At 42.6% G+C, this 20516-nt stretch overlaps 1 protein-coding gene across 1 annotated transcript in view; it reads left to right on the forward strand.

The window, feature by feature from the left end:
• The window catches only part of Frem2 (FRAS1 related extracellular matrix 2), a 132331-nt gene that overhangs the window by 84632 nt on the left and 27183 nt on the right, over positions 1 to 20516 (forward strand). Inside the window, exons 7-10 of the mRNA XM_027394954.2 lie at positions 14659 to 14808; positions 14968 to 15177; positions 18156 to 18353; positions 19975 to 20139. Coding sequence (XP_027250755.1) covers positions 14659 to 14808; positions 14968 to 15177; positions 18156 to 18353; positions 19975 to 20139 — 723 coding nt within the window. The remainder of the gene's footprint in view (positions 1 to 14658; positions 14809 to 14967; positions 15178 to 18155; positions 18354 to 19974; positions 20140 to 20516) is intronic.

Below are 20516 nucleotides of genomic sequence, written 5' to 3' on the forward strand. Positions count from 1 at the left end.
CAGTTGGGGTACCTTTGATTCAGCCCCCAGCTGACCTTGCTGTTTGGGGGCTAACCTTACTGAATCTGTAGGTACAATTCACTACTCACTGCAGGAGAAGCACAAAGAATTTTTTTCCCCACTATACACATGAACGCTTGGCAAGCAGCCACTTGGATCCCTTCTGCAAGCTGCCTGAAAACATTATACCAGGATTACCAGAAAAGGAAAAAGACTCCAGAGCTTTTTATGAGAAGACCTAAGTATTTTGTATAATTTACATGGAACAGTGACCTAGCTGCCCACAAAGAAAGTAAGCCCAGGGAACTAAGCATGGACACAGAACCAGTTCACCCAGAGTGTGTGTGCAGGCGTGGGCTGGAGAGGTTCAGAGCGGAGCTGTTGCATTAAAACTGTATACAGTATTAAGTTAACTTCTGTCTTCATTTTTCAAGGTTTTAAGTGAAGGGTGTGGTTTAGTAGTAGAGAAGTTCCCTAGTATGTTAAAGGCCCTGGATTTGATCCCAGCACCACAGAAATACCACTTGATTTTCCAATTTTGCAATATAAGACATAACCAGTGCTAACACAAGCACATTCCTAGGTTCTTGAACTTTTTCTCTTAGCACACATGCATTTTGCAGAAGACACAGCATGCCTCCGTTGTATCATTCAAGTGTGCCTAGATCATTCACCGAAGGGGACTAGCCACTGAGCTTCGAGCCTGTACGACTGATTCATGCATGGCGTTAACCTAGGCAACCCACTTCATATCCTACTAGCAGTGTGTGTATTGAACAAACACAGTTGTCTTCTGTAAGATTCAAGGGATTCTGGGTGCCCTAGCAGTGAACTTGCCAAGTGAAGCTAGCTTTTGTATGTCTCCAGCCTCCAAATATCCTAGAATAACTGAAATATTGTAGATGTCCGGATAAGTCACTCATGAGCCACCCTGGCTCCCTCTCTGCCGACAGTAACCCCGCCAGGGTCCTCAGGAGATCATGTTAGTGTCATTTGTTACTTCAAGACAAGGACTGGCACCGCCTTTGGCACGCCATTTGAGAAACCAGCCAGCAGAGACTCTCCAGTGCTGGGCTTCGGCTCTCTGTCAGATTCTTTTGGACACATAATGTCCTCTTGTTTGTTTTGTGTTTTTTGGAGTAACACTGTCTGCCTGATACCTATCTCTTCCACACACAAGAGTGGTTTCTGGCTACACTGATCCTGCAGATGTCAAAAGTGTAAACATCCATGCTTATTATCCCTAAAACCCTGGAAGCAGATCACTGAACATTTATCCTTACGATCTCAGACAGCGGTAAGTTCTATTTCAGTGCAAAAAAAAAAAAGTCACATAAATCCCAGTAGCCACTTTTCAAACACCAGACTTTAAAATTTGTAAACTTAGAACTTTTGAGGGAAAGTTTTATTTTCTTTTGTAAAAAATATTTTTGTTATTTATGTGTACATTTGTGTATGTCTGTATATGTGCATGAACCCAAGGTTAGGACCATCCTCCCATGGAGCTGGAGTTACAACAGTTGTAAGATGCCTGGTGTGAGCGATGAGAATTGAACTCAGGTCCTCTTCAAGAATAGTACATGTTCTTAACCACTGAGCCATCTCTCCAGCCCCAAGTTTCATTCTCTAATTAACTTTTTATTATTTTATTTTATGTGTGCTTGTGTTTTGCCTGTATGTGTATCTGTGTACCATATACCTGGTGCCCATACAGGCCAGAAGAAGGCATCAGATCCCCTGAAATTGTCATTACAGATGTCTATAAAACACCATATGAGTTTGTAGAAATTTGATAATAGACAGCAATCGGAGGCTGGACAGATGTTGCAGTGGTTAAAAGCACATGCTGTTCTTGTAGAGGACTCACGTAGGACAAGTCCCAAATACCTGTAAGCCCAGCTCCAGGGAATCTGATGCCTTTTCTGGCCTCCATGACACTCTAGTTGTGTACACAACTCTCCCCATCTCCCTGTACATACAAATAATTTTTTAAGCTATAAAATGTAAACAAGTTGAAAAGTTGTTATAGATTATAGATTACTATCTTTCTCCCCTTGGCTTACTCAGCCACCTACTTTATATAACCTAGGCCTATCTGTGTAGGGATGGTACTGCCTACAGTGGGCTTGACATACCTACATCAATTTGCAATCACGAAACGCCCCACAGACATGTCTACTGTCTGTCCAATGGAGTCAATTCTGCAACTGAAGTCCCTTCCTCTGAGTAAAGTTAAATTGACAATTATTATTATCCATCCTGCAGTAAAAATACAGGTTTGCCATTTGATAAAAACAGCTACAACTTGCTATAAATAACCATAATAATAACCTACATAGGGATTATAAAATTTGCTGAAACTAAAAATACCTTCTTCTTTAGGACATTTCTAGCAATTCAGAGCACTTAAAATTATGGATAAAGTTTTTCCTTCACACTTCTACAGAATTTTTTAAGTTATATTTTCTCTAAGAAACAGATCTTCATTCTGTGTCCCTGAAACAATATTTGTAATAAAATATAGTCAGCCCTCTGGATTCCCAGGTTCCACACAAGCAAAGTCACCATACACAGATTGATATCAGAGGAGTTGCCTCTGTGCTAAGCACATACCATGGGTTTTATCTGTGGTCTTTTTTATATGTATGTTTGCCCCCTTCCCCCGTCTGCCCTCGTGTGTGTGTGTGTGTGTGTGTGTGTGTGTGTGTGTGTGTGTGTGTGTGTGTGTGTGTGTGTGTACTCCAGTGCATGTGCGCAGGCATAGGGACTTGGATACCCTGAGACTAGAGTTATAGTTGTGAACTGCCATGTGGGTGTTATGACTGAACCTGAGTCCTTGACAGGAGCAGCCATCATCTTAACTGATGAACATTCTCCAGCCCCAGTCATTGGTCTTTAAACAATACAATGCCTCAGCTACTAACCAAACACTCTTGTGGACTCAGAACTATAAAAATCTACAAATTATTTCAAGTATATGAAAAGATAGTGGATTATATGCCAATGCTACTCACTGTGTGAGGCATTTGACCAACAGTGGACTTCAGTATTGTGGGGGAAAAACACGGTGCTTTGTCCAAAAAAGGGGGGAATTTATTCAGAGACTAATATGAGTGACTGTTTCAGGAATTAGGACATGGCTCCTTGTCTGTGGATGGGGACCACTCACCATCTTGCATGGTAGTCAGAGATCAGACTGCTGGTTCCATTCACCCCTGACTGGCAGTTTCTATCATCAGTTAGGTTGCCTGAGCTTTTTTATTAGTCACAGAATAAAAGAAAATTGCAAGTTAGTGTACTTACCAAAACATCCATCAGTAAGGACATTGGGTAGACCAGTGAGAGCCCAGCAGGGAAAACTCTTCTGTCTTATTCTTAGCTTCACTACAGACTGCCCACCAGGTATCCTGCAGTGACCCACAGGTGCCAAGTGGTAACTGAACACCCATGCCTTTGTTTTCTTAGATGTTTGCTAAATACTTGCATTGTTCAAGACATTGTGCCAAGATGTCAGAGACTAAGAATTTGCTCTGCCTCACCTTAAATGTTTTCTGGGCCCCTAATAAGTGATGGGCAGGCTCCAAGGTGCTGAAAAACACAGTGGTGACTGGAAACCAGCCCTTTCTAGGAGAATTTGAACAAGGAGCTAGAAAGATCTATGCACTACTGCAAATGATAAGGGAAGGATTACCATTGGGGACTTTTTGAAGGTCATGAAACTTGGCCTTGACCTTCAGGAAAAGCCTCCCACCCCTTCCTCCAGACAGAAAAAGACTTCAGAGGAGTCACTCAAACTGGCAGCTGATAAATTAATGGGCATTGTCATGTGTCCCTTGGGCTGTGACCATCTCTCTCTTGTGAAGACAATTGCACTATTGGGCATAGCACTGTCTTAGCATGCCAGCAGTCCCTAAATACAACCCTTGAAAAGATAAAATGGTTGGTAGCTTTTATGAGAGTGCTTTTTTTTTTTTTTTTTTTTTTGGTTTTTTAAGACAGGGTTTCTCTGTGTAGCTTTGGAGCTTATCCAGGCACTCGCTCTGGAGACCAGGCTGGCCTCGAACTCACAGAGATACACCTGCCTCCGCCTCCCGAATGCTGGGATTAAGGTGTGCGCCACCAACGCCCAGCTGAGAGTGCTTTTTAAGAAGCGAAATCACAGGCCAGGGGGCTGTGATAGATAGGGCTGAAATAGATCTCAGCTTCCATCTCCCCAAGGGTGCTTCACAAATATTTGGTTTCACTGTTCCCGGAAATGTGCTACAAAGTGAAGATATTGGGTCAGAGTGCCAGAGTGATCTCATTCTGGGTTTCTTTTCATTTCTGTAAGAGTCATCCTCATTCTGAAGGGTGATTTTCAGGTTTGCTAACTGGTAGGAAAAATTCAAAAGCAAATAAATAAACACGAAAAAGCCACTGAGTTCCCCAGCGTTGTAAGATGACCCTGGAGATGAAAGCTAATGTGGAAAGAAATAGCATAGTTCACTCTGTACCTGTGTCTGGTCTCCATCTTGGCAGGGGAGGCGGCTAACCAACATAGTCCCAAAGATGTAATGCCACTTTCCAGGGATCACTGCACGCCTGACAGATGTAACGTGTGTCCTTCTCGAACTTGAACTCACACATATTTGCAAGTTATTTTCAGTGTTGGTAGACTTACTTGATTATGTGCCCTGGATCTGGCTCAACAGTCAGCCATTAGCACAGAGCCCTTGATTAATTCTGTGGGGACAGGTAATTGTTACCTTGATCAAAACATTTTCTCCCTTGGCTTTTCTAGAAAAGAAACTTGAAAACTCTTGTGTTATAATTATGGGAGACCTAGGAATTCAGCTGTGAATGAAAACCAGTTTTTTCTTTTCTTTTTCTTGTTCAAGAGTGAAAGGACAGCTAACTACACTGCACCACAGAGTTCCAGGACACTAGCCTTAGAGGCCATGAGCAAGCAAAAGCAGGGGAAAAGCCTCAGAAGTCATAGCAGCTAAGCCTTGCCCTCGTCTGGTTTCCCTCCTGCATTTTTAAAATTGTAAACGTTTATTTTATTTCCTGTGTATGGGTGTTTTGTCTCCATGTACATCTGAGAACCGTTGTGTGCCTGGTGCCTTCAGAGGACAGAAGAGGGTGTCAGATCCCCCAGAACTGGAGTTCCAGGTTGTTGTGTAGCATTATGTTGGTGCTGGGAATTGAATATGGATCCTCTGTAAGAGCCACAAGTGCTCTTAACTGCTGAGCCTTCTCTCCGGTCCCCTCCCCCCTGTATTCTTCATCATAGTGAAAGCTCCTAGCAATGCCAGCCTCCTTCCTCTCACCGTCCACCCCAGATCCTTATTCATTTTATAACTCTATGGTTTATTCTTATATCATCTTTCTTCATCCAAGCAGCTAACACAACATCTAAGCTAGCTTCAAGTGGCTCCTAGATGCCTGCACTTGCTGTCTGTGTTCTGTCCACCCTCCATACCCCTAATTGCACATCTTATCAGGCTCCTGCCCTTCTTAAAACTGAGCACACCTTTTTACCAAATAGCTTCCAAGACAAAAGTTCCAGTCATAGGGCCCTGCATGGCCTGGCTGTTGCCACCTATTTTCTTTGTTCACTTTATCTCTTTTTCCCAAGGATTATACCATACCATGCCAAATAGTGCCATCCCTAAGGATGCAAGGCCTCAGACTCATCCATACTTCTGCCCATCACCCTCCCACTCTACCATGTCCTTAGCCTTCTCCTCACTGGCTCACCTTAGTGCCCCCAAATCCCACTTCTATAGCAGCATGGCACAGGCATCTTGCTTTCCTATGAAAAAAAAGCCACCGTGTTGACACTATTTACCTGAACACCGATAGCTTTTAGGTTTATGGATCTTTGCAATCCCATCACTCTCTTTGCACTACCTCTCAACTCCATCGCCTGCAAGACCCTGCCAGGATGTCCCTCAGGTCATAAATTGAGGGTTCTATCCAGTCTGGAAGGTTTAATTGTTTTATTATCATTTTTTGTTATTTTCTGTAGGTTATATTGGCTAATAAAGAAAATAGTTATAAATCAAATACTTTAAATGATCAATCAAAGTATTAGCTTTAGAGTCAGGTGGGTTTAAGTATATGTTATCTGCTAGGTGATATAAAAGCTATAATATCTACATTTTTATCATATTGCTATATGGCTTCTTCAGGTTACCAAGTTACGAGACAAGAATGATTTTCCAGCTGGGCTTTGATGGCACACATCTTTAATCCCAACACTCGAGAGGCATAGGCAGGAGGATCTCTGTGAGTTCGAGGCCATCCTGGTCTACAGAGCGAGTGACAGGATAGACTCCAAAATTACACAGAGAAACCCTGTCTTGAAAAAACAAACAAACAAACAAAAAAGAATGGTTTCCCAGCTCCCACTTGAGAGATTTTTCTTCCTGTTTACCTTCTAATATGGAATACAGAAAGTAAACATGAATGGGTTTCATGAGTATAAAAAAAAAAATGGCTTCAAGTAGAACATACGCAAAAAATCTCCAATCCCGAAAGAGGGCAAAAGAGGGTGATGGACTAATAAATGATGTGATCTGACATACTTGGTCCATTTGGATTATCTTGTGTTATAGAGCAAAAATTCAAGATCCAGAGAAGTGAGTCCCCCAGGGTCAGGCTTTGCACAGTGACCCAGGAGGTCCTGTGCTCAGAGCTTGGAGGAGGGAGGCGCTTTCCATTGCTACCCTCACTAGAAAGCCACGAGCAGAGCTGCTGGCCACGCTGAACAATGGCATTGGCTAGGATTCTGACCAGAGACTTTGAGCCTGGAACAGAACAGAGTGGCTTGGGTGGATTCTTCTGCACCTCCTCTGGCTGCCAGCAGACATGTTTCAAGTGTCACTTCTTAACCAGTCTGTGGTCAGCATTATTTATTTTTCCAGTGTCAGCCACACACACACTCTTATCCCTGAGACCTCACACAGATTGTGTTTAACACTTTATTAGTCATAGTCTTTCTTCCTTCAACTGTTGAGATTCCCAAATAAATCAGCCTCCTGCCAGAATCTTTATTGATTTGAAATCTTATAAATTCATCATTAGATGACAGGCATAAAAGTGTTCATATTAACTTCTGCTCAGTGATTTCTGAAGTAGGTACAGTAGCTTTAAGCCCCACCTCACCTCTGTCCCTGTTCTTCCCCTTTATTTTTTGAGTGAGAATTGCATTTCCACAACTTAATACAAATGCACACATAATATATTCTTGTTTTTTCCTTTTCCTTCATGCAGTCATTTCTCATTATACATCTTTCAAGAGACTATCCTAAAATCTGAACATCTAAGTATGTTTATTGCTCCATTTGTTTAAATGTTTTCAAAGAAATTGCTACTAGATGGAAAATAATTCATTTTTTACTGTATTAGTCTGTCATGTTTGAATCCTGCTTGTTCTATATACTATGTCCCAAGTTATGTAGCCCCTCCCAGGCTCAACTTGATTTTGTCAACAGTGGGTAAAAATAATTACCTTGGAAGACTGTTAGATCTTGTAAAGCACCAGAGACAACTTAACAAAGGGACTAGAGATTTTGATGTGACCTGAAGAGATGGATGCTCAAATGCAGCTGGTGCACCACACAGCACTGTCACTATGGCAGGAACCTGGTATTGACTGGTGTGTTTTCTCCCACACAAGATGAACTTATAGTCAAAGCTATTCCTTTACAATGGATAGTTGGAAGGCTCAGCTTATGAGCCCAACTTTTGTCCCTTCCTTCCCTCCTTCCTTCCTTCCTTCCTTTTCTTTTTTCTTTTCTTTAAGACAGTTTCTTACATAGATAGCCCTTACTGGTTTAGAACTTGCTATGTAAATCAGGTTGACCCTAAACTTACTTAGATCCACCTGCTTCTGCCTCCCCATTGCTGGATTAAGACTTGTGCCATCATGTCTGGCAAAAAGGATGTTATCTTTATTTTTTTAATATATGTGAATGTACCTGGATATACACATATGAACCACATGCCTGAAAAGGTGGGGAAAAATGTTTTGGATCCCCTGAGATTGTGAGCCACATTGAAGTTATAGGCTGTTGTGAACTACCCAGTGTATATGCTAGGAATTGATCCTGGGTCCTCTGTTAGGAAGTACTCTTAACCTCTGAGCCATCTCTCCTAACCTTGCTCCTTTATTTATTTATTTAATTTTATTTTTGGAAATAGAGGCATTCCATGTATCCCTGGATGTCCTGGAACTTGCTATGGAGACCAGGCTGGCCTCAAAACTACAGAAATACACCTGCCTCTGACTCCCAGATGCTGGGATTATATGCCATCATACCCAGCAAAGGGAAGCTGTAAACACAGGCTCTGACAGAGGTGCTGAAAACTGAACTCTTAACATTTTGTTAGTGAGCCTTAGCCTTTAACAGCTAAGCTATCTCTCCAGCCCTCCTTTGAGATTTTACTAAATACATTATGTCAGTGCAGTCTGGAAGTTGAAAGATACATGAGTTTGGAAGAGGTTAACTTTACCCACATCAAAAACTTGGTTGATTTCCACCTGTGATTGGCTTTTGATGTTTGCTTCTCGGCAACCTTTGCCTTGTAAAATAGATGTAATGTTGACTAAAGGCTTTTTAACGGATCTTCCCAAATAATTGCACTCATGACTATAAATTGAGTTACATTAGCTCTTCAAAACTCTCAGTGATATTCCCTGAGGATAATTGTTCATTTTCATATGTTCTCCAAGGCACCCACAGGTGTGAGCAGACCACGTTAATAAGCAGCTCGTCTGCCACCAGTAATTTTAAAGAATTACATAAAATAAGAGTCTTCGGAAAGCTAGCAAAGGAAAGGAAGGAGAGTGAAATCTAGAGAAGTCAGTGGGCCTTGGCTCAGTGACGATGTGAATGCTTCACGGTCAGAATGCTGCCCAGCTAACATCCTTGCTAACCTATGCCACTGATAGGCACTTGCTAATGCGTAGGTCTCCAGCTCTCAGGCTAGCCCCTTCCAAGAGTCCACAGTGTGCTTGGTGTTCCCTTTTTTGCAATCTGAGTTTCTGATCCTGTCCTTTTCAAGGTTACAAGCTTCTATTTCCACCTCTACATCTTCCCATTCTCAGCCCACACCCTCCCCTCTCTTTCCCTGAGACAAGTCTGTCCATTTTCTGCTGCTCAACCCAGCTCAGTCTGCAAGGCCAAGAAACTATACATGAATAAAGGAAACTTAGTTCTGTCCCTACATGCTGAGACAAGAGGGAAGGCAGAATGGTCCCCAAAGAAGCATCTTCCTAAGGGAAGACTGGATGAGACAGCCAGAGGCTGGGAGCAGCACATACAAGATATCCCAGATGCTGTTACTGAGCAGAAAGTGACCAACACTCGGTATAAAAGGTAGAGGGAGGCCCTAAGTTTCAATACCTTGTAGTCCATAGTGAGGAGCCTGGGGACAATCCTAAGGACAGTGAGGTTTGCTGGAAACTTTCCAGCAAGACAGTAAGTATAGTATCAGTGGCTTTGGGAATGTCTGTTTCAGTCAAGAGCCTATTTAAATGGTTCATGGGAAAGTTCAAGCATCAGGTGATGCTAGTTGCATTTAGTGATGAACTGGAGAGAAGCCAGAAAATAGGAGTTATGGTTTGAATATGGACTGCCCCACACCAGGCTTATGTATCTGAACACTCAATCCCCATCTCTTGGCATTGTTTTGAAAGACATAGCGCCTTTAGGAGGTGGAAGCTCACTGGAGGAATTGTCTCTAGGGGTGGACCTTGAGGTTTGATAGGCTGGCCCCACTTCCTGTCCTTTCTCTGATAATGAATGTGAAGTCAATATGTCTAGCCACCACATGTTCCTGCACCCACCTTCCCTGCCATGTATCCCCACAAAAATGCAAGCCAAATTAAACCCATCTTTTCTAAAGATGGGTTTGTGAGCTGCTTAGTGAGTATTTTATCACAACAAAGAAAAAAAGCAAAGGATGCAGGGATGGAACTAACCCTCTCCACCCTGAGAAAAACATTGACCTTGACATGCCTGCAGGATGTGGCTTGCACGTACTCAGAAAGCTGTCAGGGTCTGTGCTGGTGAGTTTTTGTCAAATCTATACAAACCTGGGCAGATTTTGAAAGAAAGAATTTCAGTTGAGGAACTGCCTCCATCAAACTGACCCATGGCTCTATTTGTGGGACATTCCCATGATTGCTGATTGATGTGGGAAGGTCTAGCAGTCCCATCTCTGGACAGATAGGTCTGGGATATATAAGAAAGGTAGCTGAGCAAGCCAGGGGAAGCAAGCCAGAAGGTAGTCTTCCTCTTGCTATGCTCCTGCCTCTTCTGCATGAGTTCTTGCCCTGACTTTTCTCTGAGTTCAACTACAGGCAGGACCTGTAAGCCAAATAAACCTTTTCCTTCCCATGTCATTTTTAGTCATGGTGTTTATTTATTACAGCAATAGAGAGCAAACCAGGGCAGCATTGAAACCTCCAAAGAGATTTCTAGGTTAGAGTCAATTCCCTTGTATTATTTCCAACACTAAACCCAAAGACAACATTGATGCTTTGCCCAAAGACAGCTTACAGACTTCTATCCCATTCAGTCTTAAACAAACATGTCAGTTAGCTCTACAGAGTTTGTTTGAGTGACGGCCCTTGTGTACGCCTGAGTCAGTAAGATTTGGCTCCAGATAGCAATTACTGCTGGCACCTCCTTCATTCATCTCAGGAGACACAATGAACTTGTAAACACCAATCCAGACACCTAATAAATAAATAAATGATAAAAAGTTCACTTTCTCCCCCCTGGGAGCAGAACTTGAAGTATTTACCTTAGTCTTTGCTGCAGCTGTGTGAGCTGTGTGGCCTTGCCAGGCCTTTCCCTTCTCTTCCACCTTAGCAGAAGTGAAGTGACAGTGTCTACAGCCTCGCAAGTCTGACTCAAGCTTAGTGAGCCCAAGTCTCCTAGCATGGGGGCTTTCGCCTCTGCCATTGAGTTTAAAGGGCACCACAGAGAATGAAGAGAGATCTGGCTTCCTTTGTGAATTTTACACATTCTCACTGTGCCATCTGAAAACCTGCCTTGTGATGAGGCTTGCCCATGCTTTAGATGTGACTTCTCTGCCCTGTACAGAGAGACTAAACATGTTTTCTGAACTGTTGTCTGAGAGGGACGAAGGGCTGAGGAATGTTTTCAGTGTTACCTGGGCAGACGCTGCAGGGAGCATGGCTTTATTTTATCATCCTTCTTCCAGCTAATAGAAATGGCTACTGACTGCTCTATACTAAGTCTGTGACCGTCACTGTGGTTCAAGGTACAGTGTATACGTAAGAGCCGAATTCAGGAACTGAATGAGGCATTTTCTGCTTGGCTCTAGACTGTAATGTGAATATGTCTATGACAGATTTACAGAGGTCTCCAGTTAATATTTTTAAAAAGCTAAATAGCTAAATGCTTAAGGAGAGAGAGAGAGAGAGAGAGAGAGAGAAGCTTACCAAAGAGGCTCAGTGTTCTTTGTTTTGGTTTGTTTTTTTTTCTCCATTTTTTTATTTAAATTAGAACAAGATTATTTTACATGTCAATCCCAGTTCCCTCTCCCTCCCCTCCTCCCCTGCCCCCCACTAACACCCTACCTATCCCATATCATTTTTGCTCCCCAGGGAGAGTGAGGTCTTCCATGGGGGGGGTCTTCATAGTCTGTCATAGCTTTTGGGATAGGGCCTAGGCTGAGGGAGTATCCCTCTATGTGAAATGGGCTCCCAAAGTCCCAGTATGTTCTGCATAATGTCTGTAGCTTCCTGTGGCATCTGTAACTCCTTTATATAGTAAGATTTTAACCCAGTAGTAACCTTTATAAAACCATTCACATTTTAGAATTTATAAGAAAAAAATGAGAAATTTAAATATAACCACCAGCATTTTAGTTTTCATTCATCTATATAAAAAGTCACAAAGATACCCAAACCTACTCTATTTCTTTTAATTTTTAAACAAGCAACTTGTTAGGTATACTATGGTTTTTTTTTTTTAATTGCTGTTGTTTGCTTTTATGCTGTAGAAACTAGTGTGTTGAAATCACCTCAAATTTTAACTATACTCATTACTGCTGATTATTTGACCAATCTTCCTGCCACCTTCAGTGGATGGAAATCAGACAACTAACTTTAGTCTGCTGACCATGGAAAGCTTCATTTTAGAGAATTCATATGTTACCTTTCCAAATTCCTCCAAAGTGCTTATTAAAATGGGAGAATTACTAATTAAAGCCCTGTCTCTATTCCCTCTCCTCCTTTTAACTGAAGGCACCGATGCTCCATTTGACTGACAGTGTCTGCATCTTATCTGCAGCTTAGTCATCCATCATGCCACTACCCCTCTCCCTATTTTTCATCTGTGAATGCATGTTAAGCTATAAGGTAAAGACTTGCCCTATGGTTAGCAGGGTATATTCGAATGCTCATGCAGACACAGTTCTACACACCCTCATCCCCTCTCCCACACACACACCACCCCCAGCATGCAACTCCCTTGTGTTTTATGTCTGCACTCATTTTATTCCCTTCCATTTCTAATATGCATTGTGAGGACTAGGAAGGTGGGAGGTGACATCACTGCATTATATGGCTTTTGGTTAGAAACCCAATTCCTTCGATAGCAGAAATGGAGAGACTTAGAAAGGTCACTTGCTGGAGGCACATGACCAAGCTTCTGTGATAATCATGGAAGCCTTTGGAGGAGAAGCTGCTGTGCCTGGTTCAGCCGTTTGCTTAAAATAATCATTTTCTGGCTTCTTTCCCTTCACCTTTGCCCCTCCTTAGATGTGAGAAATGTAAGGAATGTATTAGTTTGTCACTCAGGTCTGCTTGCCTGGGGTTATAAGATAACAACCCCATCTGCACACACCCCCTCATATCCAAGTTAAAAGGAGAGCAGGGAGGTGAACTATGCCCTAGGCAGATTTATCACCTCCGAACCAAAATAGGCAAACATTTCCAAGATTGATTTCATATTATCTAAGAGGCCAGAGGAGCTAGATGCTTTTAAATATGCCTACCAGTTGGAGGAAGAAAAGAAACAAGCATTTGTATTGGACTTTCTAATAAACGTAATTAATTTGCAAATAGGGGGTGAAGGAAAACTGCATTGAGCTTTTCCTGTGGCTTTGTTTTATTACACCTGCTGAGGGTAGAATCGGGATTTTGTACACTTTAGGCTAGTGCTTGCTCAATGAGCTCACTCCACCACCACACTCACACCCAGCCACGCCCTGTGGCTTTCTGAGCCATTGGTAGAGGATTCATTTTACTTTGTGTGTTCTATGAAATGTAACCAGTTCCCCTTTAAATGATGTTAAGAAGCCCTGGTGTGAGCTGTGTGCTTTTAGATAAACACCTTTGGAATCTTGTGAAACTAAAGACAAATAAGTAGAGTATTTCACACGAGCTCACTTGATTATTTTATCTTTGTTAATGGCTGCTTATAAGATAGACTCTCAATGGGGAACTATTTGCAGTTTCCTGTGAAGCTATCTGCATTTCAAAATTAAGTATTTTTAAAAGTATTCTGGGCTGGAGAGATGGCTCAGAGGTTGGGAGCACTGGCTGTTCTTCCAGAGGTCCTGAGTTCAATTCCCAGCACTCACATGGCAGCTTCCATGCATGCAGACAGAACACTGTATACATAATATATAAATAAATCTTTTTAAAAAAGGTATTCCTATAATTCATCTCAGTTTTCCCTAGTCATCTACTGTCCTTCATACCTCCTCTGGCAGCTATATCTAGTTACACATTAATTATAAAGAGAATCAGATAGGAAATGACTCCATCCATTCAAATGTTTCACCCACATAGGAGAAAACAGCATTCCCTAGGCAGGAACTGCAGAACACAAACAGCATCATTCACATTCATGAGGACAGGTGCTAACCACTCACTATGAGATCACTTATTTAATGGAACCTCATTTTGTATAAAGGATACCAAAACCAGCAACCAGGCCTGGTCTCTCTAAAGTCTTAGGGACTGATCATTGTTTTGTGCTAGTCTAATTTGTAGAGTCTACTCTTGCTAGTTAAAAATAGACCCAATTATTGCGAGTTAAATCTAAATCCAATGGATCAGAAGATGGCATACGGAAATGCCACCTCCCTTTCCCATAGTAGGTTAGTGAGGAATGATAAAGTGACGCTCACACAAAACTTACAAAAAAAAAATTGGGGGAGCCCAGCAGACTTTAATCCTGCACTCAGGAGGCAGCCTGGTCTACAGAGAGAAAGGCTACACAGAGAAACTCTGTCTCAAAAAAACCAAAACAAACCAACATACAAACAAAAAAGGTATGATGTATTGTGTTTCATTTGATTGTATTTTTCCAGCTAAGATTTTAAGGGTGGCTAGAAACCATTTATAACCTACATATGGGTTTTTGGATGTAACTCAGTGGTACAGCACTTTCTGGGCACACATGAGGCCCTGGGTTCAATCCCTAGCACCCCAAAACACAACAGTAAATGTATTTACATACATGAAAAGCAAGCCAAGTCATGTGCCTAAAGATGAGATATGTTAGCTCGCTCCAAGGAGACATGGTAGTGCCAGTACAAGGAAGCAGACTTTTGGATGTCATCTCAGGAGTAGTTGGTGTAAAGAGAAAGAAATAACAGCACTGTTTTCTCTATCCTTCTTAACAGAGCCCGTCTTCTATTTTGGGGATGTCCAGTACTCAGTGGAAGAGAGTGCCGGCTATGTGGAGGTGCAGGTATGGAGGATGGGCACTGACCTCTCCAGGCCCTCAAGTGTCACCGTGAGGTCCCGGAAAACAGAGCCCCCCTCTGCAGATGGTGAGCAGTCTGCTACATCAGCCTTTTGTGTTGTCCCATCTTGTTAGTTAAATATATTTCTCTGTAATGTTTTGTATATATGTTGTAGTATAAAACATTAACTATAAGTTCATCTATATAATTTTTTTTTAATTTAGTACCCATTCCTTCTGGTTTTAGCTGGAACAGATTATGTGGGAATCAGTCGCAATTTAGATTTTGCACCAGGCGTCAACATGCAGACTGTTCGTGTTGTTATTCTGGATGACCTGGGAAGGCCCATGCTGGAAGGAACTGAAAAGTTTGAGTTGGTACTTCGCATGCCAATGAATGCTGCCCTTGGAGAGCCCAGCAAGGCCACAGTGTCCATAAATGACTCTGCCTCAGACTGTGAGTGACCTTAAATTTTACAATGCTATAATGGCATTGTAAATGGCATATAATGGTATATGAATGGCAAATAGGGTGATAAGTTCTATACACTTGTATGCATTTGCTAGGGCTGACATTTGTAAAGAGCCACAGACCAGATGGCTTGAACAACAGCTGCTCAACAGCAGCCTCTGCACTATTAGTGAGAAGCCTAAATGAGAGTCAGAAGGGTTGGTTCCATCTGATGCCACAAGGGAAAGATGTCACAGGCCTCCCTCACTGACTTATATGTGGCCATCTTGTCCCTGTAGCTCTTCGCATCATCTTCCCTCTTCAGATATTTGTATGACTTGTTCTCTCTTTGACCTGAGAACACCTAGCATATTTGGCTGGCATCAGTCCTGATGATCTAACCTGATTACCTGCCTACTGTCAAGGTACTCAGGGTGTGATTTTAAAATATAAGATGTTGGCATGGGAGATGCCACTCTATACAAACACCCCGGGCCTTTTCTTCTGCTGCTCATTTTGATAGAATTAGACAGTCTTTAAAGAAAATCATTAGTCTCCTTAATTTTAAAGAAATAATGCCATATTATCATTGGTGTCTTGAATGATTCAAAAATTTCCTCACTACATGTGTGAAGATGAGTATCCATGGTCTTTTTCCACTAAACACTATACCATTTCTGTCACCCAGCCACATCTCAGATTTCTCTAATCAAGTGTCAAATACACTGTTGTTGTATGACACTACTCCTAAGGAGACCAAGGTAAGAGTCCAACTGGTTGAGCTTATCTGTAAGTTCTGTTGGGGTTACTTACAAGAACAGAAATCACTCAAAGACAGCTGAACCACCAAAGCCCACCCCAGCATGGGTGACAGCTCACAAAGCTGGAGCACACTGCACAGCCTGCAGGCAGCTCAACAGGTTGGAGGGTGTCTCTTCTGGGTAGTAGGACTGGTCTCTGCCTCTTCCAGGCAGCTCAGTTTGTCTGACAGTGTCTATCGGCAGTCTCTGCTGCTTATATATGATTGGGAAGGGAAAGGGAAAGCTAGTGCATCTGGTCAGTTTCAGGGACTTCCTGTAGTCTTTGTTCACTCCCCAAACTTAAGCTTCTCTGCAGGATGGAATGTTTCTCCCCACAGAATACCCTGTTGTTTCATCTCCCTTTTCACATCCATTACCTGGATGTGTGAGCTTCCCTCCAAGGTGCACATTTGTCTTGGAAGAAATTGAAACACAAGAAAATTCATGGCAAGCCTCTATAAATATCATCACTCACAGAAATCTAGGCACTTTCCTGTCATGATTCTAACAGTTCTTGGAAGAAAGGAGCGTGTTACCAATGAGACCTGTGTATGGCCGACCTGGCTTAGATGTCACCTAAAACTAGCACATGCATACACATATCAGCTTTCCCTACCATTTCTGCATAAAATGAACTTGTAATTGAAAGGAAAAGTATTGGTTCAAGACCCCAAGACCAAGCTCTCAGCACAAAAGAAATACATTTGCCCCAGAGGGACAAAAGGTCAAGGAATAAGAAACAAAAACAGGTGGAGGCAGGTCCCTGCTTCTGCTGGATGCTGATACATCTCTGGAGCTCTACCTTAAATGCCACCATAGAGCCTTCATCCAGTAGCTGATGGAAACAGAAGCAGAGATCCACAGCTAAGCCCTAGGCCAAACTCCTGGAATCCAGTTGTAGAGAGGGAGGAGTGATGAGCAAAGGGGTCAAGACCATGCTGGAGAAACCCACAGAGACAGCTGACCTGAGCAAGTGGGAGCTCACTGACTCCAGACTGACAGCTGGGGAACCAGCATAAGACCAAACCAGGCCCCCTGAAAGTGGATGTCAGATGGGGGTTTGGACAGTTTATAGGGCCACTGGCAGTGGAACCAGGATTTGTCCCTACTGCATGCACTGGCTTTTTGGAGCCCATCCCCTATGGAGGGACACCTTGCTCATCCTAAATACAGGGAGTGAGGGAGGGCCTTGGTCCTGCCCCAAATGATGTGAAAGACTTTGATGATTCCCCATGGGAAGCCTCACCCTCCCTGAGGAGTAGGTGGGGGGTGGGATGGGGAGATGGTGGGGGAGGAAATGGGAGGAGAACTGGAGGGAGAGGGAACTGGGATTGGAATGTAAAATAAGGTTGTTTTAAAAATAAAAGAGAGAGAGAAAAAAATCAGGAGATAGAGGACAAGGGAGAAGAGGAAGGGGACAGGGGTATTTGTCCCAGAGGACAAAGGACAACCTCTAGATAGAGGGGAGACAGGAGTGGCCCCTAGGCAAATGGCAGTTTATAAAGATAAAAGGAGAAACCATGTGTTAGGATGAGTTATTTCATTTCAATTGGGCATGTTAACTGGTGAGCCAGAGTGGGCTTCTGATTGTTGGACTTCAATACTTCTATAGCTGGACCTTAGTAGTCAGCCTCAGGAGAAGGAAGTGGCCAAATAAGGGAATAGAGTTTGGTGGCTAGCTTTAGGAATGTAATCTAATGGTTTTTAGCAAGGCAGAGGAAATGAGAGGGACCAGCAAGGCATCCAAGAGCCATGTTTGCCAGGCCCGGGCTGACTAGAGTCCCATCAGTAATTATGTGCACAATATTTCATGTCCTTCATATCAAGAAAATTTGAAAGCATGTGAGCACACAGCAGTTTTGATACAAATATCTGAAGATCTCTGGTTTTGTCTACTTCTTAAACTTTCACTGTACATGCTAATGTCACAAAGGAGGCAAATGAAAAGTACAATGACAAGGAAATGAAAACTTTTACAGTGATTTTTCTCAAAGCCAAAATGTTGGCAAATACTGAGTAGAGACTGAGATTCTTCTCTCTCTCTCTCTCTCTCTCTCTCTGTTTCTCTTTCTCTCTCTCTCTCTCTCCTTCCCTCTCTCTCTTGTCTTACTATCTACATTAAACTGTACCATCTAAAAAAGGACATTTCTACTCATTTTGACCCGTGAGTTTATTTTTTCACAGTGCCTAAAATGCAATTCAAAGAAAGAGTGTACACTTGCAGTGAAAATGATGCCCGTGTAGTTGCAATGATCTACAGGAGTGGTGACGTCCAGCACAGGTCCTCTGTGAGATGCTACACAAGGCAGGGTTCCGCGCAGGTGATGATGGACTTCGAAGAACGCCCAAATACTGATGCCTCCATTGTCACATTCCTCCCTGGTATGTATGAGCTTGAAAGTACTTTAAATCTTTTATCATATTTATCGTTTTTGTGTGTATGAGCATTTGCAGGGAGGGGCATGTACATGCCACAGCTGACATGAAGTCATGAGACAAGTTTTAGGAGTAGGGATTTCTCTCCCTCCCACCTTATGAATCTGGAGGATTGAATTCAGGTTCTCAAGCTTATGGAGACAGTGCCTTAAGCCCTTGAAGTTTCTATATGTAATTTAAGGATACCAAATGTGGATTGGGCAATAGGTGATCAGGAAAATGCAGTGAAATCAAATTTCCCGCTTTTCCAACAAGCTTGCAACATGAGTTTAAGTGCACTAAATGACAAGGCATATGCATTGTAACAGGTTGAACAGACATCTTGGGATTTCCTTATTAACCTTTTGATTCCTAATGATGTATTTTATTGTTTGTTTAGAACTCAGGGGTCAAGAACCTATCAAATATGCAAATTTCACAAGGCTAGAAGTTGAAGTTAATGTTGAAATGTTATCAGGCAAAATGTATCTCACACTTGTATGGGTTTTAAAATTTTTTATTTATTTTTATTTTATGTGCATTGGTGTTTGGCCATGGGTGTCGGGTCCTCTGGAACTAGCATTACAGACAGTTGTGAGCTGTCATGTGGGTGCTGGGAATTGAACCCAGGTCCTCTGGAAGAGCACTCAGTGCTCTTAACCACTGGGCCATCTGACCAGCCCCACATCTCACACTTTTAATGTATGTCAGTGCCTTCAGATATTTCAGTACTTTGATCTAATATGTTTAATTTTGTGGAATATACAGTCTATGGAAAAGAAGTGTAAACATGGAAAAATTGTGCTCATATTGAGGGAGTATTAATAATAATTTAAGTGGTCAAGAGTAAGGCTTATTTGTTGATGTTTGAGCATTCATATGCTTGTATATCATATGGCCATTGATATGTTTTAAAGAATTTTTAATGAGATTGGAGAAAATCGGGGCTACAATATTGGCCCCTGTTATTATAGGCAAGAACCAATTGTTTTGGGTCAATGATTTGTTCAACAAGTCAAAAGTTAGTTACATGAAGCCGGGCAGTGGTGGCGCATGCCTTTAGTCCCAGCACTCGGGAGGCAGAGGCAGGCAGACCTCTGTGAGTTCGAGACCAGCTTGGTCTACAAGAGCTAGTTCCAGGACAGCCTCCAAAGCCACAGAGAAACCCTGTCTCGAAAAACCAAAACAGAAAAACAAAAACAAAACCAAAACCAAAAACAAACAAACAAAAAAACATTAGTAACATGAAAAACCAGTGTAGTCAGATTAACAAGGGCCATCAGCAGTGGTCTGTCAACTCACCTCCCCACCGCAGTTCTAGGAACTCATGCACAAAACTGGCATTTCCTTTCTCCTTTGCTTTCTAAGATAAATGCCAGACTACAATGAGAGAAATTACAGAGATCTTTATGAAAGTACGGCCTGTGTGTGTACAAATAGTCACATATTCAGCACATATTTATTCCAGGCTTCTTACAAACAGTAGTCTTTGCACTGGCAGAATAGGGGAAAACAACAACCTTGCTCTTCAGCTTTGTTTCAGTTGTCTGCATATACTTCTAGCATGTGTCACTGTCTTTTGGTACAGGTGAGACAGAGAAGCCCTGTGTTCTTGAGCTGATGGATGATGATGTATATGAGGACATGGAGGAGCTGCGCCTGGTACTTGGCACACCACAGAGCAGCTCTGCCTATGGGGCTGCAGTCGGCGAACAAAATGAAACTCTGATAAAGATCCAGGACGATGCCGACAGTAAGAAGTCACTGCTTTTGCTAAACAGTGAAGCTAGAACTGAAGTCCATCACCCACCCCACCCACCCCCGAGTTCCTAGGTGGCTCAGAAAAGTACCCCCTCTTTCTCAGTAGGACTTGCAAATAACTGAGACATAAGAAAACAGGTGGGGAACAAGACAGAGCCCCAAAACTGGTGAATTTAGGGGCTGGCGAGATGCAGACAGGCATGTGGATAAGAGTTTAGGTCCCCAGCACCCACATCAACAATGGGCAGTCGTGGAAGCCTGCCAATGACCTGCAGCTTCATTCAGGAGGCAGAGGCAGGATCTCTGGGGCAAGCTGGCTGGCTAGCTAAGACTAGCCAAACCGGCAAGCCAGCACTGCAAAATTTAAAA

Source organism: Cricetulus griseus (assembly GCF_003668045.3).
Source record: "Cricetulus griseus strain 17A/GY chromosome 1 unlocalized genomic scaffold, alternate assembly CriGri-PICRH-1.0 chr1_0, whole genome shotgun sequence".
In the NCBI taxonomy this organism is placed as follows: domain Eukaryota; kingdom Metazoa; phylum Chordata; class Mammalia; order Rodentia; family Cricetidae; genus Cricetulus; species Cricetulus griseus.